At 36.3% G+C, this 16873-nt stretch overlaps 1 protein-coding gene across 5 annotated transcripts in view; it reads left to right on the top strand.

Annotated features, from left to right (window-relative positions):
* Nucleotides 1–16873, top strand: part of AFG2A (AFG2 AAA ATPase homolog A) — a 330295-nt gene that overhangs the window by 91500 nt on the left and 221922 nt on the right. For all 5 annotated transcript variants that reach the window (XM_057705717.1, XM_057705716.1, XM_057705721.1 and 2 more), the window contains 2 exons: nt 309–362; nt 2057–2136. In XM_057705717.1, the coding sequence (XP_057561700.1) occupies nt 309–362; nt 2057–2136 (134 nt within the window). The remainder of the gene's footprint in view (nt 1–308; nt 363–2056; nt 2137–16873) is intronic.

Here is a 16873-nt window from a genome sequence, read left to right as displayed (position 1 = left end):
TCATGCCTGATATATGGTACAAATATGGATGGATGGGTAGACAGATGATGAATGAGATGTTAAACTATCATGTTTAGTCACAGTCACTGTATTGGTGTATAGTTTTTGGAATACAGAATGGCTTTAATTTTTGAGGCATAAATAACACCCAGTAAAAATAAGCATGCTAGAGGAACTATTTTAATTAACAGTGGACTTTTGTTTATTTTTTTCCTTTTTCTTTTATGTGTGTATTTTCTCTTTTATTGAAAGACATATATGTGATTGGATTTATAAAGACACTGAACAGTTGTTTTCTTTTCATTCAGGGGCCTGAATTAATGAACAAATACGTTGGTGAATCTGAAAGAGCAGTTAGAGAGGTAAGAAGATTATGCCTTAAAGTGGAGCTCTGCATAGGAGAACCATGCTTCTGTCCTGTATGGTTTCTGTTTCGCATGGGGTTACAGATTTTGAAATTTCCAAATCTAGATTCCAGTGATATATTTTTTCCCCAGTCAGATATTATTTTAAAATGTAATTTTGGTCATCTACAATTTTTTGTTTCTGTTTTTAAACATCATAATATTACCAGCCTTTGATTTTACCAAATATTTTTTTAATGGCTGTCAGCATTTAATTAAAAAAGAAAAAAAAAGGATATGTTTATACTTAACAAAGAACTCATGATGTCAGAATGAGATTTAAATGCTTTAAACCAGGTAGTCCTTTAAATCAAATAAGCTTGTTAGTATATGAAAATGTCACTGTACTCTCCTTATTTACTTTACCTTTGAATTTAGAAAGTGCATCCCCCTTCTCCCTTTTAAATTTTAAAACCAGTGCCTGATTGGCTTATTGGCTACTCCATTTTGCTGAAGCTATGCAACTGGGAAATTTATGCAAAATCAAGGCACTGAAGTGGGGTAACTGGAGCAGTGACCACAAGTCTTGGCTTTCCTAAGCAAAAATTGGCCTGCCTCACACAGGCACCCTGTATCCTCACAGAAGCTAAGCAAGGACAAGAACACATAAATAGCAGTGGAATGGAAATATGTGGGTACCAACCAAGAGTATTAGAGATTGGAATACTTTGTTTTGCATATGAGAAAAAAATTTGTTATTTTTGTGTCTTTTTTTTTTCTTGAAATGTAGATGATGGTGATCATATAAAACATTAACTGATAATGATAGCACCATCATTGATTAAAATATGAAAAAGGTGATGTTTATTAATATTAAGGTTTTGATAACTATTGTGTATTTTTATGGTCGTCATACTTGTGGCCAGAAAGTGGGGGCCTAGGTTACTGGTAACAAACATTCAGCTTTCTTTCTGCCTATGCCGATGTTTTCTAGCCCATTTCCACATATTGGCCCCATGGCTGTCTGGCTAGTCTTTGATGTTGATAGTTTGATTGACTTCTGGTCTAACCAGTCTATGCTCTTCCAAGTTTTAGCTGTTTTTTCCATGTAGTCGTTAGAGAAATGAGCAAGGTGCGTGACTTTTAGGTTAATGGGTATTTTATGTGCTAAACTTTGCCTCATTTTATACATTTATGATTTTTCTTTTAAATATGTGTTTATGATAGATAAAAATAACTGTTATTTACTGAGCTATTACTATGTTCCAGGCATTATACTAAATGCTTTACATTCTTTTTAAATTTATTTCTTAAACTTCTGAGGCGGGATTTATCATAATCTCCAATTTAGAGATGTGGAAATTGAAGTTTAGAGAAGTAAAGGTTCCCCCTGAAAGTCACACAGCTACTAAATTGTGGAGGTGGGATTTTAACTGAGATTGTCTGATTACTTAACCAGATTGTCTCCTACACACCTCGAAGAATATGTGTTGGTGTCTTGTCTCTGTTTGCAAGTAAGCACTATGCAAGAAGATTCTTTTACATCCATTATGAAGTGTGTATACATCTGTTACAGGTTGTATACAAAGTGATTGGGCTGGTTGACTGGTACAAAATAGATTTAGTTCTAAAAATAGTTTTCAAAATAAAACTAGCTATGAAGTTTTCTGGGATTTGCTCATCTTTAGCTAACATGGCACTCTTTCCACCAGATCTTCCGAAAAGCAAGAGCAGTGGCTCCTTCCATTATTTTCTTTGATGAACTTGATGCCTTAGCAGTTGAAAGGGGCAGGTAAGAAATATTTAATAGGACTGCTATTAAATATTAGCAATTACAGTGTAGAGGAACTAGCACTTATTATACAAATTTTATTTATTAATACATTTGGCCTAAAAGAAAACACTTTTAGTTCATATAGTTATTTTCTTCTTATACCCATTAAATTATTTCATGTCATCACTTTATAGTACTTTGATGTACAATTTTTTTTTTAAGACATATCCATTTGGGGCATTTGAGATAATTTTTATAGTTTACTACCTAAAGAGAGTGCCCTGCACTGCCTATCAAAATTTGGGTTTTTATTAACATATGATTAAAGCTGTAAATAAAGTTCAATTAAGCATAATTATGTGATAGAGTAGAACCCAATTATAATAAAAGTTATTATACAGATTTTAGTATTACCTGGATTGTCATGTTTCCTAAAATACAGTTACAATAGAATAAAAATTAGTATTAATAGTTTTGTTTCTGAATGTCAGACAACAGAGGATTATTTATGTCATCAAATGTGTGTGTGTGTATGTGAATGTACATATACGTATATATGTATATATACATCAGACTGTTCTCAAGTATAATTTTTTTTCTCTACAAAGATTTACAGGCCTTTTAAGGAGGAATACATTCTACAAGTACTTCCTGCTAGAGGATGTTAGTGTGTTTTCTTTATAGCCCCCTGATCATACATTGATTTATACATTGATTATGAAAGTTTTACTGATGATAGTTGTAGTGATGGCAGAAGGCACCTTCTAAGTCTCAGTGTTAAATTTGATAAGAGGCATTGCTGCTCTCTTCCTTACTGGATAGACCTGCCTAATCAGATAAGAGTATGAACTGTTACTAGGAAACATTAGGAGGTAGCCTGCTTTCTACCTCACCCATTTGATATTCTGTAAATACCTATCAGTTTTGTTACTTTATGAGTTGAAGTTCGGAGTCCTTTTATTACTTCTGAAGTGAAATGAAACAAAAGGTTACAAATAGCTCAAGTTTACCTTGACTGCAAGAGAAGAAAAAGAAGCCAGAGAAGTTTGCTGAAGTAGGGTGATCTGCCACATTTATGTGCCATCAGAGACATCTGTTTTTTGAGCCTAAAAAGGGACAGGGTGGGAAACACTGTTAAATATGAACCAGATGGGAGGTGGAATATGTAGCAGAGTTCTCATAAAATGCCTTTGAAATGTCATGGCGTGAGAAACCAGTCAAGGCACTTGGTAGAAATAACCTGTTTTTGAAGCAATTTGGTTCAGTAGGAATTTGCAAATGTATTAGAGATGCTAATAATTTGTAGCCTCTGGATTTCATTTCCTGTAATAGTCTTCATCATATAGTGAGCCCTTGCTCAGTGGCTCATTCAAATAAAGTACAAATAAATTTGTGTAGTTTTCCTTTGCATAGAAAATTTTGGTCAAGTTAGTTGACATTTCAGAAAACAAAGATAAGGTTGACTACCAAATGTAACGTTAATAGTCCAAAGTAGAGGGTTTTACTTGTACTTTAACTTCACTGTCTTATATAGTTTGGTTTTTCTAGCTGGAAGAATCTCATAGACTATTTCAGTTGTTTTTTCCCTGTGATTGTGTGATGGGTCAACATTGCCTAGAAAGTTATAGTTTTATCTAGAGTGCTATTACCTGAAAACTAAAACAAACAAAAGCTGCACACATGTATTTTTGTTCTTCAGCTATTTGACTTGGACACAGTTTCTAGAAACTGAAAACACAGCTGTTGATAGATAGCAAAAATATAAAATTCCCCAAATACTAAGCCAATTTTATACATTGTTAAAGAAATAGAAAACATAGCAAAACATAGAAAAATTAAAAATTCCATAACTAGAAATTTTCTATGTAATTTGGGCTGTAGAATATTCATTGCTTCCATTTCTTCTGTTTTCTGTGATAATGTGCGGATCAAACTCATATGGCTAGTCCAGAAATGACAGTGCCTAAGAAGACTGTTTCTTCTTACCAAGATTTGGATTTCCACACTAGAGATGTTTAACAAGTTGAGCTATGAATTGTGATATATGCTAGTCTGTACTGTCCTGTGTGTTAAGTCAATTATTTTGACTATTTGAAGTTGCTCAAATTAGCCATGAAACTGAGGATTGCAACCTGCACATTGTAGATACAATATAGACATACTATTTGCTTAGCTTTAGAAATATTTGTGCTTTCAGAAAGAGAGGTTTTTCATGCATATAAAAGTGTCTTCTAAGAACCACTATTTTCTCCTCTTCATTGCTCCATTTAAGTTTCTTTGGGACTTGAAAAATAAGTAAGCTTGACATTTACTTCTCTTTTTCTGTATGCACATTTAAATTATGGGTATTCTGATTAAAATTTTTTGTCTTATTTCATATTGTAAGTTGGAGGAAGTGTTGTAGGATTCCCTTTGCAAAGCTCTTTAATCATCTCTATAATATTTGGAAAATTGAAAATGCTGTTAAAGTAGCATAGCTCTTTGGAAAATGGAGAATATGATAGGGAGTAAGGCATTGACATAGGGAAGAGATTTGAATTATACTGAGCTAATAATAATATTGGGTAACATTTAGTGCTTATCATATTCTAGAAACTGTTTTAAGTGTTTCACAGGTGAAGAAAAAAAACTCATAGAAAGGCCCCTGCATTAATGCAAAGTAAGATATTATGCGGTTGGTTCCAATATTCTGCCCTGCCTCCCAGCTAGCTTGACTTTTTACCTTTTTCAGGATGATAGTGGGGAGGGGCGAGTATGCTGGGCAGTAAATCATCAGTCACTCTTCTCTTAGGCTAACAGTTCTGTCCCCAGAAGTGAAGAAGTATAGGGTGATTCCCCATGTTCTATATTCTCTTGGCTCAGTCTCTTCTGACTGAGGAAATGGCCACTAGACTAATCTAGAGATTCCTAGAACAACTTCCTCTGTCTAGGACGTTCCGGCTAGTCACTGGATCCTGAATCATCTTCACCAGCTGACGTTAATTGCCTCGTAATGTCATACTTCAAGCAGAACTTCAAGAAGTTTGGAACTGTGAACATCTCTCTGGAACTTGGAGTCACTGGCTGCAGAGGCCTATCTTGTTTATTTAGTTAACTTCCAAATAATGTCACTCCCTTTGGATCTCACTCACCATGTTATGACCTTTTGCTTGTATTAACCTCTAATCATTACCACAGCCCCAGGAGGTGTAGGTCCTATTCTCATTTCCATTTTACAGGTGAGAAAACTTAGGCATCTAGATCCATAACTACCTTATTCACTGTCATGTATCACAAGTAGCAGAAGGTGACATTTGAATTCAGATGTTTTGACTCCAAGGAAGATACTCAAAGGCACTTTTTTATTTGACTACCGCACCACAAATTCCAGGATTCCATGTCTAAGTAGTTAATTAACTAACCTTTCAAGGTTGTATTTATTGTGCATTTTCTCTGTGACCCTATCTGTCTAACTGAGCTGTTATAAAACTCCTTTGCAGCATTCATTCATTCACTTCTTCAGTAAATATTTAAAGGGTACTCTTTCTGCAACAGGCTTTACATTGAGGATAAAACGAAGTAGGACCTACCTTAACCTTTTTAAGTGTTTCATTTATTTATTTATTTATTTATTTATTTATTTATTTATTTATTTTTATTTATTTATTTATTTATTTTTTGGGGGGGGGGTACACCAGGTTCAGTCATCCGTTTTTATACACATATCCCCATCTTCCCTCCCTTCCTTGACGCCCCCCCCAAGCCCCCCCCACCCTACCCGCCCCAGTCCTCAAAGGCATCTTCCATCCTCGAGTTGGACTCCCTTTGTTATACAACAACTTCCCACGGACTATTTTACAGTTGGTAGTATATATATGTCTGTGTCACTTTCTCGCTTCATCTCAGTTTCTCCTTCACCCCCCGCCCCCTCCCATACCTCGAGTTCTCCAGTCCATTCTCTGTATCTGCATCCTTGTTCTGGTCACTGAGTCCAACAGTACCATTTTTAGATTCCGTATATGTGAGTTAGCATACAATATTTGTCCTTCTCTTTCTGACTTACTTCACTCTGTATGACAGACTGTAGTTCTATCCACCTCATGACATATAGCTCCATCTCATCCCTTTTTATAGCTGAGTAATATTCCATGGTATATATATGCCACATCTTCTGTATCCATTCATTTGTTGATGGGCATTTAGGTTGCTTCCATGTCCTGGCTATTATAAATAGTGCTGCAATAAACATTATGGTACAAGTTTCTTTTGGGATTATGGTTTTCTTTGGGTATATGCCCAGTAGTGGGATTACTGGATCATATGGTAGTTCTATTTGTAGTTTTTTAAGGAACCTCCAAATTGTTTTCCATAGTGGCTGTACCAATTTACAGTCCCACCAACAGTGCAGGAGAGTTCCTTTTTCTCCACACCCTCTCCAACATTTGTTGTTTCCAGACTTTGTGATGATGGCCATTCTGACTGGTGTGAGGTGATACCTCATTGTGGCTTTGACTTGCATTTCTCTGATGATTAGTGATGTGGAGCATCTTTTCATGTGTTTGTTGGCCATCTGTATGTCTTCTTTGGAGAAATGTCTATTTAGGTCTTCTGCCCATTTGTGGATTGGGTTCTTTGCTTTTTTGGTATTAAGCTTCATGAGCTGCTTGTATATTTTGGAGGTTAATCCTTTGTCCGTTGTTTCATAGGCAATTATTTTTTCCCACTCTGAGGGTTGCCTTTTAGTCTTGTTTATGGTTTCTTTTGCTGTGCAAAAGCTTTTACGTTTCATGAGGTCCCATTCATTTATTCTTGATTTTATTTCCATGATTCTAGGAGGTGGGTCAAAAAGGATGGCGCTTTGATGGATGTCATATAGTGTTCTGCCTATGTTTTCCTCTAGGAGTTTGATAGTGTCTGGCCTTACATGTAGGTCTTTAATCCATTTGGAGTTTACTTTTGTGTATGGTGTTAGGAAGTGTTCTAATTTCATTCTTTTGCATGTTGCTGCCCAGTTCTCCCAGCACCACTTATGGAAGAGGCTGTCTTTTTTCCATTGTATACGCGTGCCTCCTTTGTCAAAGATAAGGTGCCCATATGTGTTTGGGCTTACTTCTGAGTTCTCTATTCTATTCCATTGATCTTCCTTTCTATTTTTGTGCCAGTACCATACTGTCTTGATCACTATGGCCTTGTAGTATAGTTTGAAGTCAGGAAGCCTGATTCCACCAACTCCATTTTTCCTTCTTAAGATTGCTTTGGCTATTCGGGGTCTTTTGCGTTTCCATACAAATCGTAAGATTTCTTGCTCTAGTTCTGTGAAAAATGCCATTGGTAATTTGATCGGGATTGCATTGAATCTGTAAATTGCTTTGGGTAGTACCGTCATTTTCACGATGCTGATTCTTCCAATCCAGGAACATGGTACGTCCCTCCATCTGTTTGTGTCGTCTTTGATTTCTTTCATCAATGTCTTAAAGTTTTCTGCATACAGATCTTTTGCCTCCTTAGGCAGGTTTATTCCTAGGTATTTTATTCTTTTGGTTGCAATGGTGAATGGGAGAGTTTCCTTAATTTCTCTTTCTGCTCTTCCGTTGTTCGTGTATAGGAATGCAAGAGATTTCTGTGCATTAATTTTGTATCCTGCTACTTTACTAAACTCATCAATGAGTGCTAGCAGTTTTCTGGTAGAGTCTTTAGGGTTTTCTATATATAATATCATGTCATCTGCAAAGAGTGACAATTTTACTTCTTCTTTTCCAATTTGGATTCCTTTTATTTCTTTTTCTTCTCTGATTGCTGTGGCTAAAACTTCCAAAACTATGTTGAATAATAGTGGTGAGAGTGGACACCCTTGTCTTGTTCCTGTTTTTAGGGGGAATTCTTCCAGTTTTTCTCCATTGAGAACAATGTTGGCTTTTGGTTCTTCATATATGGCTTTTATTATGTTGAGGTAATTTCCTTCTATGCCCATTTTCTGGAGAGCTTTTATCATAAATGGATGTTGAACTTTGTCAAAAGCTTTTTCTGCATCTATTGAAATGATCATATGGTTTTTATCCTTCAATTTGTTGATATGATGTATCACATTGATTGATTTGCATATATTGAAGAATCCTTGCATCCCAGGGATAAACCCCACTTGATCATGGTGTATGATTTTTTTAATGCGCTGTTGCAGTCTGTTAGCTAGTATTTTGTTGAGGATTTTTGCATCTATATTCATCAGTGATATTGGTCTATAGTTTTCTTTTTTTGTGACATCTTTGCCTGGTTTTGGTATCAGGGTGATGGTAGCCTCGTAGAATGAGTTTGGGAGTGCTCCGCCTTCTGCAATATTTTGGAAGAGTTTGAGAAGGACAGGTGTTAACTCTTCTCGAAATGTTTGATAGAATTCGCCTGTGAACCCATCTGGTCCTGGGCTTTTGTGTGTTGGGAGATGTTTAATCACTGCCTCAATTTCCGTACTTGTGATTGGTCTGTTCATGGTTTCTATTTCTTCCTGGTTCAGTCTTGGAAGATTGTATTTTTCTAAGAATGTATCCATTTCTTCCAGGTTATCCAATTGATTGGCATATAGTTGCTTGTAGTAGTCTCTCATGATCTTTTGTATTTCTGAGGTGTCCGTTGTTACTTCTCCTTTTTCATTTCTAATTCTGTTGATTTGCATCTTCTCCCTTTTTTTCTTGATGAGTCTGGCTAATGGTTTATCAATTTTGTTAATCTTCTCAAAGAACCAGCTTTTAGTTTTATTTATTTTTCTTATGGTTTCTTTCCTTTCTTTTTCATTTATTTCTGCTCTGATCTTTATGATTTCTTTTCTTCTGCTCACTTTAGGGTTTCTTTGTTCTTCTTTCTCTAGTTGTTTTAGGTGTAAGGTTAGGTTGTTTATTCAATCATTTTCTTGTTTCTTAAGGTAGGACTGTATTGCTATAAACTTCCCCCTTAGAACTGCTTTTGCTGCATCCCATAGGTTTTGGGTTGTTGTGTTTTCGTTGTCATTTGTTTCTAGATATTTTTTGATTTCCTCTTTGATTTCTGTAGTGATTCCTTGGTTGTTTAAGAGTGAATTGTTTAGCCTCCATGTGTTTGTCTTTTTTGCAGTTTTTTTCCTGTAATTGATATCTAGTCTCATGGCGTTGTGGTCTGAGAAGATGCTTGATATGATTTCAATTTTCTTGAATTTGCTGAGGTTTGATTTGTGACCCAAGATGTGATCTATCCTGGAAAATGTTCCGTGTGCACTTGAGAAGAATGTGTATTCTGTTGTTTTTGGATGGAATGTCCTATAAATATCAATGAAGTCGAGATGGTCTAATGTGTCATTTAAAGCTTGTGTGTCTTTATTTATTTTCTGTTTGGATGATCTGTCCATTGATGTAAGTGGGGTGTTCAAGTCTCCCACTATTATTGTGTTCCTGTCGATGTCCCCTTTTATAGCTGTTAGCATTTGCCTTATGTATTGAGGTGCTCCTATATTGGGGGCATAGATATTTACCATTGTGATATGTTCTTCTTGGATGGATCCCTTGATCATTATGTAGTGTCCTTCCTTGTCTCTTTTAATAGTCTTTACTTTCAAGTCTAATTTGTCTGATATGAGTATTGCTACTCCAGCTTTCTTTTGACTTCCATTTGCATGGAATATCTTTTTCCATCCCTTTACTTTCAGTCTATATGTATCCCTTGGTCCGAAGTGGGTTTCTTGTAGGCAGCATATAGAAGGGTCTTGTTTTTGTATCCATTCAGCCAGTCTGTGTCTTTTGGTTGGAGCATTTAATCCATTTACATTTAAGGTGATTATTGACATGTGTGTTCCAATTACCATTTTCTTAATTGTTTTGAGTTTGTATTTGTAGGTGTTTTCCTTTTCTTGTGTTTCCTACTTAGAGAAGTTCCTTTAGCACTTGTTGTAAGGCTGGTTTGGTGGTGCTGAATTCTCTTAACTTTTGCTTGTCTGGAAAGCTTTTGATTTCTCCCTCAAATCTGAATGAGATTCTTGCTAGGTAGAGTATTCTTGGCTGTAGGTTTCTGTCTTTCAGGACTTTCGTGATATCCTGCCATTCCCTTCTGGCCTGCAGAGTTTCTGTGGAAAGGTCAGCTGTTATCCTGATGGGTTTTCCCTTATATGTTGTTTGTTGCTTTTCTCTTGCTGCTTTTAATATTTTTTCTTTGTGTTTAGTTGTCGTTAGTTTGATTAATATGTGTCTCGGTGTATTTCTCCTTGGGTTTATCCTGTATGGGACTCTCTGTGCTTCTTGGACTTGGTGAATTATTTCCTTTCCCATGTTGGGGAAGTTTTCCACTATAACCTCTTCAAATATTTTCTCAGACCCTTTCTTGTTTTCTTCTTCTTCTGGGATGCCTATAATTTGAATGTTGGTACGCTTAATGTTATCAGTGAGGTCTCTGAGACTGTCTTCTAATCTTTTTATTATTTTTTCTTTTTCCTGCTCTGTGGCAGTTATTTCCCCCATTCTATCTTCCAACTCACTTATTCGTTCTTCTGCCTCAGTCATTCTGCTGGTTATAGCATCTAGAGTATTTTTAATTTCAGTTATTTTGTTATCTATTGCTGTTTGTTTTTCTGAGTTCTTATGAACTGTTTCTTGTACTTTCTCTATTTTGTTATCAAGATTTTGTATCATTTTTACTATCATTACTCTAAATTCCTTTTCAGGCATTTTTCCTATTTCCTCCTCATTTATTTGGTCTTGTGGGTTTTTTTCTTGCTCCTTTGCCTGCATGGTGTTTCTTTGTTTCCTCATGGTTGTCCAAGCTTTTGGGGTTGCTTGTCCTTGGGTTTTTTTGCGTTATTCTGTGACCAGCAGAGGTTCCTTTATTGTTCGTCTGTAAGCATCGGTGTGTGGGGAGGGAGAGGGTACAACAGTGGCTCCTTCTCCTGGGAGGGAGTGAGCAGTGGCGCACTGATGTCTCAGTCAGGCTTGGAGGTGCCTGTTGCAGAGGGCGCCGGTGGCTCAGGCGTAAACAGAAAGTCTTAGAGTTGGGCCTCTCTCGGGCGTTTTTTTCTTTTCTTTTTTTTTTTTTTTTTTTTTCTCTCGGCAGCCTCCCTGCTGCTGGCGTTGCAAGGGGTTTTAATCTAGCCCCACCCGAGTGCCTGAGGGTACTTGTTATCCCTGAGCGCCTTAGGTGGCCCGCAGGGCGTCTCTCCACTGCCTGTTGCAGAGGCGCGGAAAGAGAGAGAGAGGCTATGCGCGTGGCTCCTCCCAGCCGCCAGTGAGCCTGCAGCCTCCAGCCGCCATCATGGCTGGGCAGCTCTCAGGGACCGGCTCTCCTCTCCGCGGGCCTCCTCCCTCCTGTCCTCTCGGTCCGTCACCCTACCAGCAACAATGTTTCCCACACTGAACCAGCTCTCCGGTTCCCACGCTCCCGCTCCTGGACCCTCCGTTCAGCCGCGGATCGATGTCTCGGTCCGGGAACGCTGAGCTGCGCTGCGGACCCTCCGAATGTTTCTCACTTCCTCCCGTCTGCCACAGCTCCGCCGCTTCACCCTCTTTGAGCCCTCATAGATGCCTCCCTACCGGCTATGTCGGGCTCCCCGCAGTCCCATCCGGTGTCCGAGGCCGTCTGCTGGTGTTCAGCTGGTTCTCTGTGAGAATTACTGCATCCTTCCGTGCATTCCCAATGCATCTGTGGGGAGGGATGCACTCCACGTCTCTTTACTTCGCCGCCATCTTTTCGCGCTCAAAAATTACTTATTTATATCTGCCTCCCTTGCTGACTGTGAGCTCCTCAAGGGCTAATATTCTGTCTAAGCATCTCTGTTTTACCACCACCAGAGCAGCACCAGCCCACAGAGCTGTTTTAGCCCTTAGGCTAGTACAGGTAACATGACTCTAAGTGTTTCATTTTTAAAGTGGAGATAAGAGTAGTAATAAATTCTAGGTTGATGGAATTAAATACATGTAAAAAACTTCACATAGTACCTGGTATTTAGTAACTGCTTAAAAAACTTTAGTGTTTCTTATAATTTCTGCATTGATATTCTTAGAATAATGATCATTTCCATTTAAATAGAAGTATAGTAAAAGAGATAGAAATGAGTCCTGCCCCAACAGGGTTTATATTGTAATGGAGGATTTGTGAAATTAGAAAAAGTATTCTACAGATGACAGGTGCGGTGGTATTTCATCAATCTAAATTGCCATTAGTTATAAGACGCATCATTATTTTATGTACCCTTACTGAAGAAAAATGCAGCCCTAAACCATGAAATGGTGCTGAGAAATCACCAACTCCAAGAGACATCCTGATTTCAAAAATTGTAAATATGAAAAAAGTTTGTGTTTTAGAAATAGAAGAAAGACATTACTATTTGGAAGAAAGAAGGTGATCTGTTTTATAAAACTAATGCTATCATAAAAATACTTGGGATATTGTTTTATGGCTAGAGTATTAAATATATGGAAAAATGAAAAAGATTGTGTTCAAATTAAAAGCTGACTGATATATTCTTTGAGGTATTAAAGAATCTGTGATATTAATAACTGTTTTCTTGTAAAGCTGTTTCTGCACTTAATGGTCCCTAATTGTTTTCCATTTGGAGTGGTTGGGGGGAAAAGTAAGAAGTTCTGAGCCAGCTTTCATTGAAAATAAAAATTCCAGGCTTAGTAGCATTCTGAAAAGAGCTCTGAGTTTTAAAGTAATGATGAGGAAATGGGGTAGTGTCTTTTGCAGCATGTCCAGATTTTAGGTAACTTTAGTGAATTCATGACACCGCACACTGTAAAAAAAAATTTTGTAGACATCATTTCTCTAAATGACACTTTTCAAGGAGGGTTATAAATTTTTTATATGTGACTTTTATGGTGGTATTTAAAATTTCACAAAATCATAAAATTTTATAGCTGGAAAAGTTCTTAGAAGTCATTTAGTGCAACCTTTTATTCTTCAGAAGGAATATAAACCCCTAGAATTTAAGAGAAGAGGCGTGTAACTCCTCTGTGGCCTAGACAAGGCTAGAACTCATGTTCTCATGTGTTCTTTAGACTGTGCTACTAATACTGCCTCTTAGACTGTCAGGATTTGGGATAGAAAAAGTATGTTTCTATCGGGGTAAAACTTCTCTTGTATCTAAATATTTAAAGAATTTTTTTATGTTTAAGAAACTAACAACTTATTAAATACTTTTAACCATTATTATTTTGTGTATCTCTGTTTCGAGTTGCTAAATTCAATACCTGTTTCCTGGTATGCAGTTTTTCCTAATTTATACTTCATCGTCTCATAGTTTTTACATTGCTGAAGTTTTAATATTAAACAGAAGTACTGAAAGAAACAGAACAAAAGAAGAAATGGAAAATGTGTAACAGATTTTTCATTATAATAGTTTTATAGAGTATAGCGGATTTCTATTAATATTTTGTGTTTTGCGTTTTGTGCATTGTGGCTGAGTACTATAGCGTGGATTAAAGGTACAACTTTCCTTAGAGAGATGGCCTGATGCAGCATTTTACTAGGAGTTGGAGTTACTTTTTGTTATTAAAGGACACATAGGTCTCTTGTAGCTAGCTTGCTTTTAAAATGAAAAGTTTTGCTTGCGTTTTGCATGACTGAGAAAATTATTATAAGTAATGTTTGTGTTCAGAGTATTAGTCGTATATGTTTGGCTAGCCTTGTTTAGGTCTGTTTCAAGCCTGAATGTTGACCTTGGTGGTGTGGGGGGTAGATTTTAAGAAACAAATTCGGATGCCTGCCATTTGGGATCCTTTATGACATTTAAAAATTATAAATTTTTTTTTAATTTAAATTGGGTATATGAGATGGTCTATAATTTAGAAATCATATGAAGGGATGATGGAGGTTTTATTTTATTGGAGGAGTTGAAAGGAAATATATGTCATTTTTGTGAAGTTTTTACTATTGAAAAATAAAATCAGTGTAATTATTAACCGTCATGGTGGTGAGATTTCCTTAAGATGGGGGTTAGCATTCCTTTTCTGAAACAGGCCAGTTAGTAAATATTTTCTGCTTTTGGGGCCATACAGTTTCTATTGCAGTTATTCATCTCTGTTGCTACAGTGTGAAAACAGCCATAGAGAATATGTATTCAAATAAAAAAATAGTTGGCTGGCCAGATTTAGACTGTGGCTATAGTTTCCTGACCTGTTTTAAGATATAAAGTCCCTTCAGTCCACGGCACTGTGACTTTTGAACAGGGATAATTTGGGAAAGGGGCTTGACTTCTAAAGGGAAAAGAAAATTTAATCTTTTGGGAAAGTCTTATTTCAGTACTTTCTATAGCTGAACATTTTTTCCCATTGTTGTATTGCCTATCTCTAGCAGGTAATTAAGTTTTATAAAATCATTTCATTATGTTAGTGATATTTGTTCTTAAACTTGGAGTTGGTTTTGATTTCCTAGGATGTCAGTTTAACGGATTTTGTTTCCTACTGCGGCTTTGAAAGTTAGCCAAGAATATTTCTCAGTCCATAAAACATTTTCACTCTGCTGTTCTCCAGCTAGCTATCAATCATCTGTGGAAATAAAGGGCAAAGGCAGCATGGGTAATGGGAATCCAAAGAATTCCCTTTACCTAATCTTCAACATTAATTATAGCCACCAGTTTCTCTACAACAAGTAGCATATTGACCAGTATGTTTTGTACCTCATTCTGTTTAGAAGCACTTGACTAAAGGTATCAATACATTTCTGAGCGTTAATAATTTTATTAAAAATAATGAATTAAATAACTTACATGCTCCATATTGCAAACACAGAATCACAGAATGTTAAAACTAATAGAAGGACCTATGTACGTATTATCTAATTTAACTCCCTCATTCACACATGCTAATAATTATGAAATCCTCAAGGGAACAGTAACATCTTCATCCTCTTACCTCAGATGTCCAGCACAGTGCCTAGCAGAGAAGCACCCTGACATTTAATTTTTTTTTTTTGTGATGTGGTTTTTCTATTGTAATAAAATATACATAGCATAAAATTTACTATTTTAATCATTTTTAGGTATATAATTCACAGTGTTGTGTAAACCATCACCACTGTCCATTTTCAGAACATTTTTGTCATTCTAAACAGAAACTTTGTATTCATTATGTGATAACTCCACATTCCTCTTTCCCAACCCTGGTAACCTCTGTCCTACTTTCTGTCTCTATGAATTTGCCTGTTCTAGGTACCTTATTTAAATGTAATCATACAATATTTGTCCTTTTGTCTCTGACTTATTTTACTTAGTGTAATAATTACAAGCCATGTTGTAGTTTTTGAATAAGGGATTGAAGGCTCAGAGAAACTAGAGATAAGGTTCACTCAACTGGTTGTTAGCAGAGTCTGATTTCACCATGTTTTAGTGTCATTTGTGAACTGATTTTATTTTAAAGTTAAACACTGAGACTATCTTTTGGAATTTTGTCACCTGCATTATGTTCATAGAAGCATCATCATCTTCATTGTAAAGAATCATTCATAAGCTTTGGGATACATTCACCTATCAAAGAGCTCCAAAGAGAATTAATGAAGTGCTAAGTGATGCGTTTTTCAGAAAACTTTGATAGTTTTTGAACACACTAGCTCTAAAAGTGAGTCTCGACTCACAAAACTGTCCGTTGTGCTAAGGGTACAGGAATGAATGATGAATGTTCTTTTTCATGTAACTGATAGCAACAGTATTTCAAAGGATAATAGAGGATAGCAACAGTAATGAAGATCATACTTATTAGATCAGCGAGAAAACATTTTGAAAGACTGTGGATGTCCTTGGTATGCTAATTAATTTCGTAGAAAGATCACCATGTTACCCTCTGCCAGAAAGCCATTCAGTCACACTTATTTTATTGCAGGGGAATTAAATTGAGTCTTTACTCAAGGTAGCAAGCATGCAAGTCACTGGGGTTCCAAATCCTATATGTCTATGGTCACAGTTGGAGCGTTGTAAATGAAGATCCTGAATCAGGACCACCCCCCCCACCCCCCCAAAAAAACCGAAAAAGTTCATTTAGAAGACACAAAAGCAGATAGAAAAAAAACAGATGAAGAGAACTTCTTTCGGTATAGATCTAAGAAACAAAGGAAGTGGAGATTTTCTTCTCATTCTATTTCTTGAGCCAAGAATAGTTCTGCATCTGAGCACACAGTCTTACAGTATATACTGTTTTTTCTGTTTTAGAAGGTTTAACCTTTTTTAAGAAGTCATTTTTAAAGTATAAAAATATCTGAGAAGTGTAAAGGTCTCCTTACCTGGAAATTTTTGTTGTTCAAAATAAATTGTTCCTTGAGGACTCTGAGGAGCCAAACTGTTATTACATTTGAACAGCTAATGTATAGTTAAGACTAAAATGTAAAGAATTCTCATTACCAGTGTATAGCGATCTCCTACTAATGCATCTTGTATAAATAAAGTGTCTTTTAGTAGTTAGTTTAGTAGGCTTGCTGTTTTGGGCATAGTTGTTATGAAGGGCTTAAGAGGAGTAGTTTTTATCTTAGAATTATGTTTGTGGAATTATTTTTTTATGGAAAAATTTAAGGAAGTTTGGTACTTTCCACCATGTTTTAAGTAAAGCTAAGAGGGGAACTGGCAGTATGAATCTGCATGTATCTGCCGACCTGTTCTATCCCAGCTTCTGAAAGTCTTCAGTCATACATCATGTTCATGCTTTATTTCAATAACATTTATGTGGCAGAAACTCCTTTTTCAGTTTAATTTGTTAGGATAACTTGTAAAAGGTTATAGAGATCTCTTCATTAAGCCAGGTATGCTGGTGATAATTATAATAATGATAATGCTTATAACCAT

This window comes from Hippopotamus amphibius, chromosome 13, assembly GCF_030028045.1.
Source record: "Hippopotamus amphibius kiboko isolate mHipAmp2 chromosome 13, mHipAmp2.hap2, whole genome shotgun sequence".
Classification (NCBI taxonomy): domain Eukaryota; kingdom Metazoa; phylum Chordata; class Mammalia; order Artiodactyla; family Hippopotamidae; genus Hippopotamus; species Hippopotamus amphibius.
This window is presented reverse-complemented; position numbering and strand designations above follow the sequence as displayed.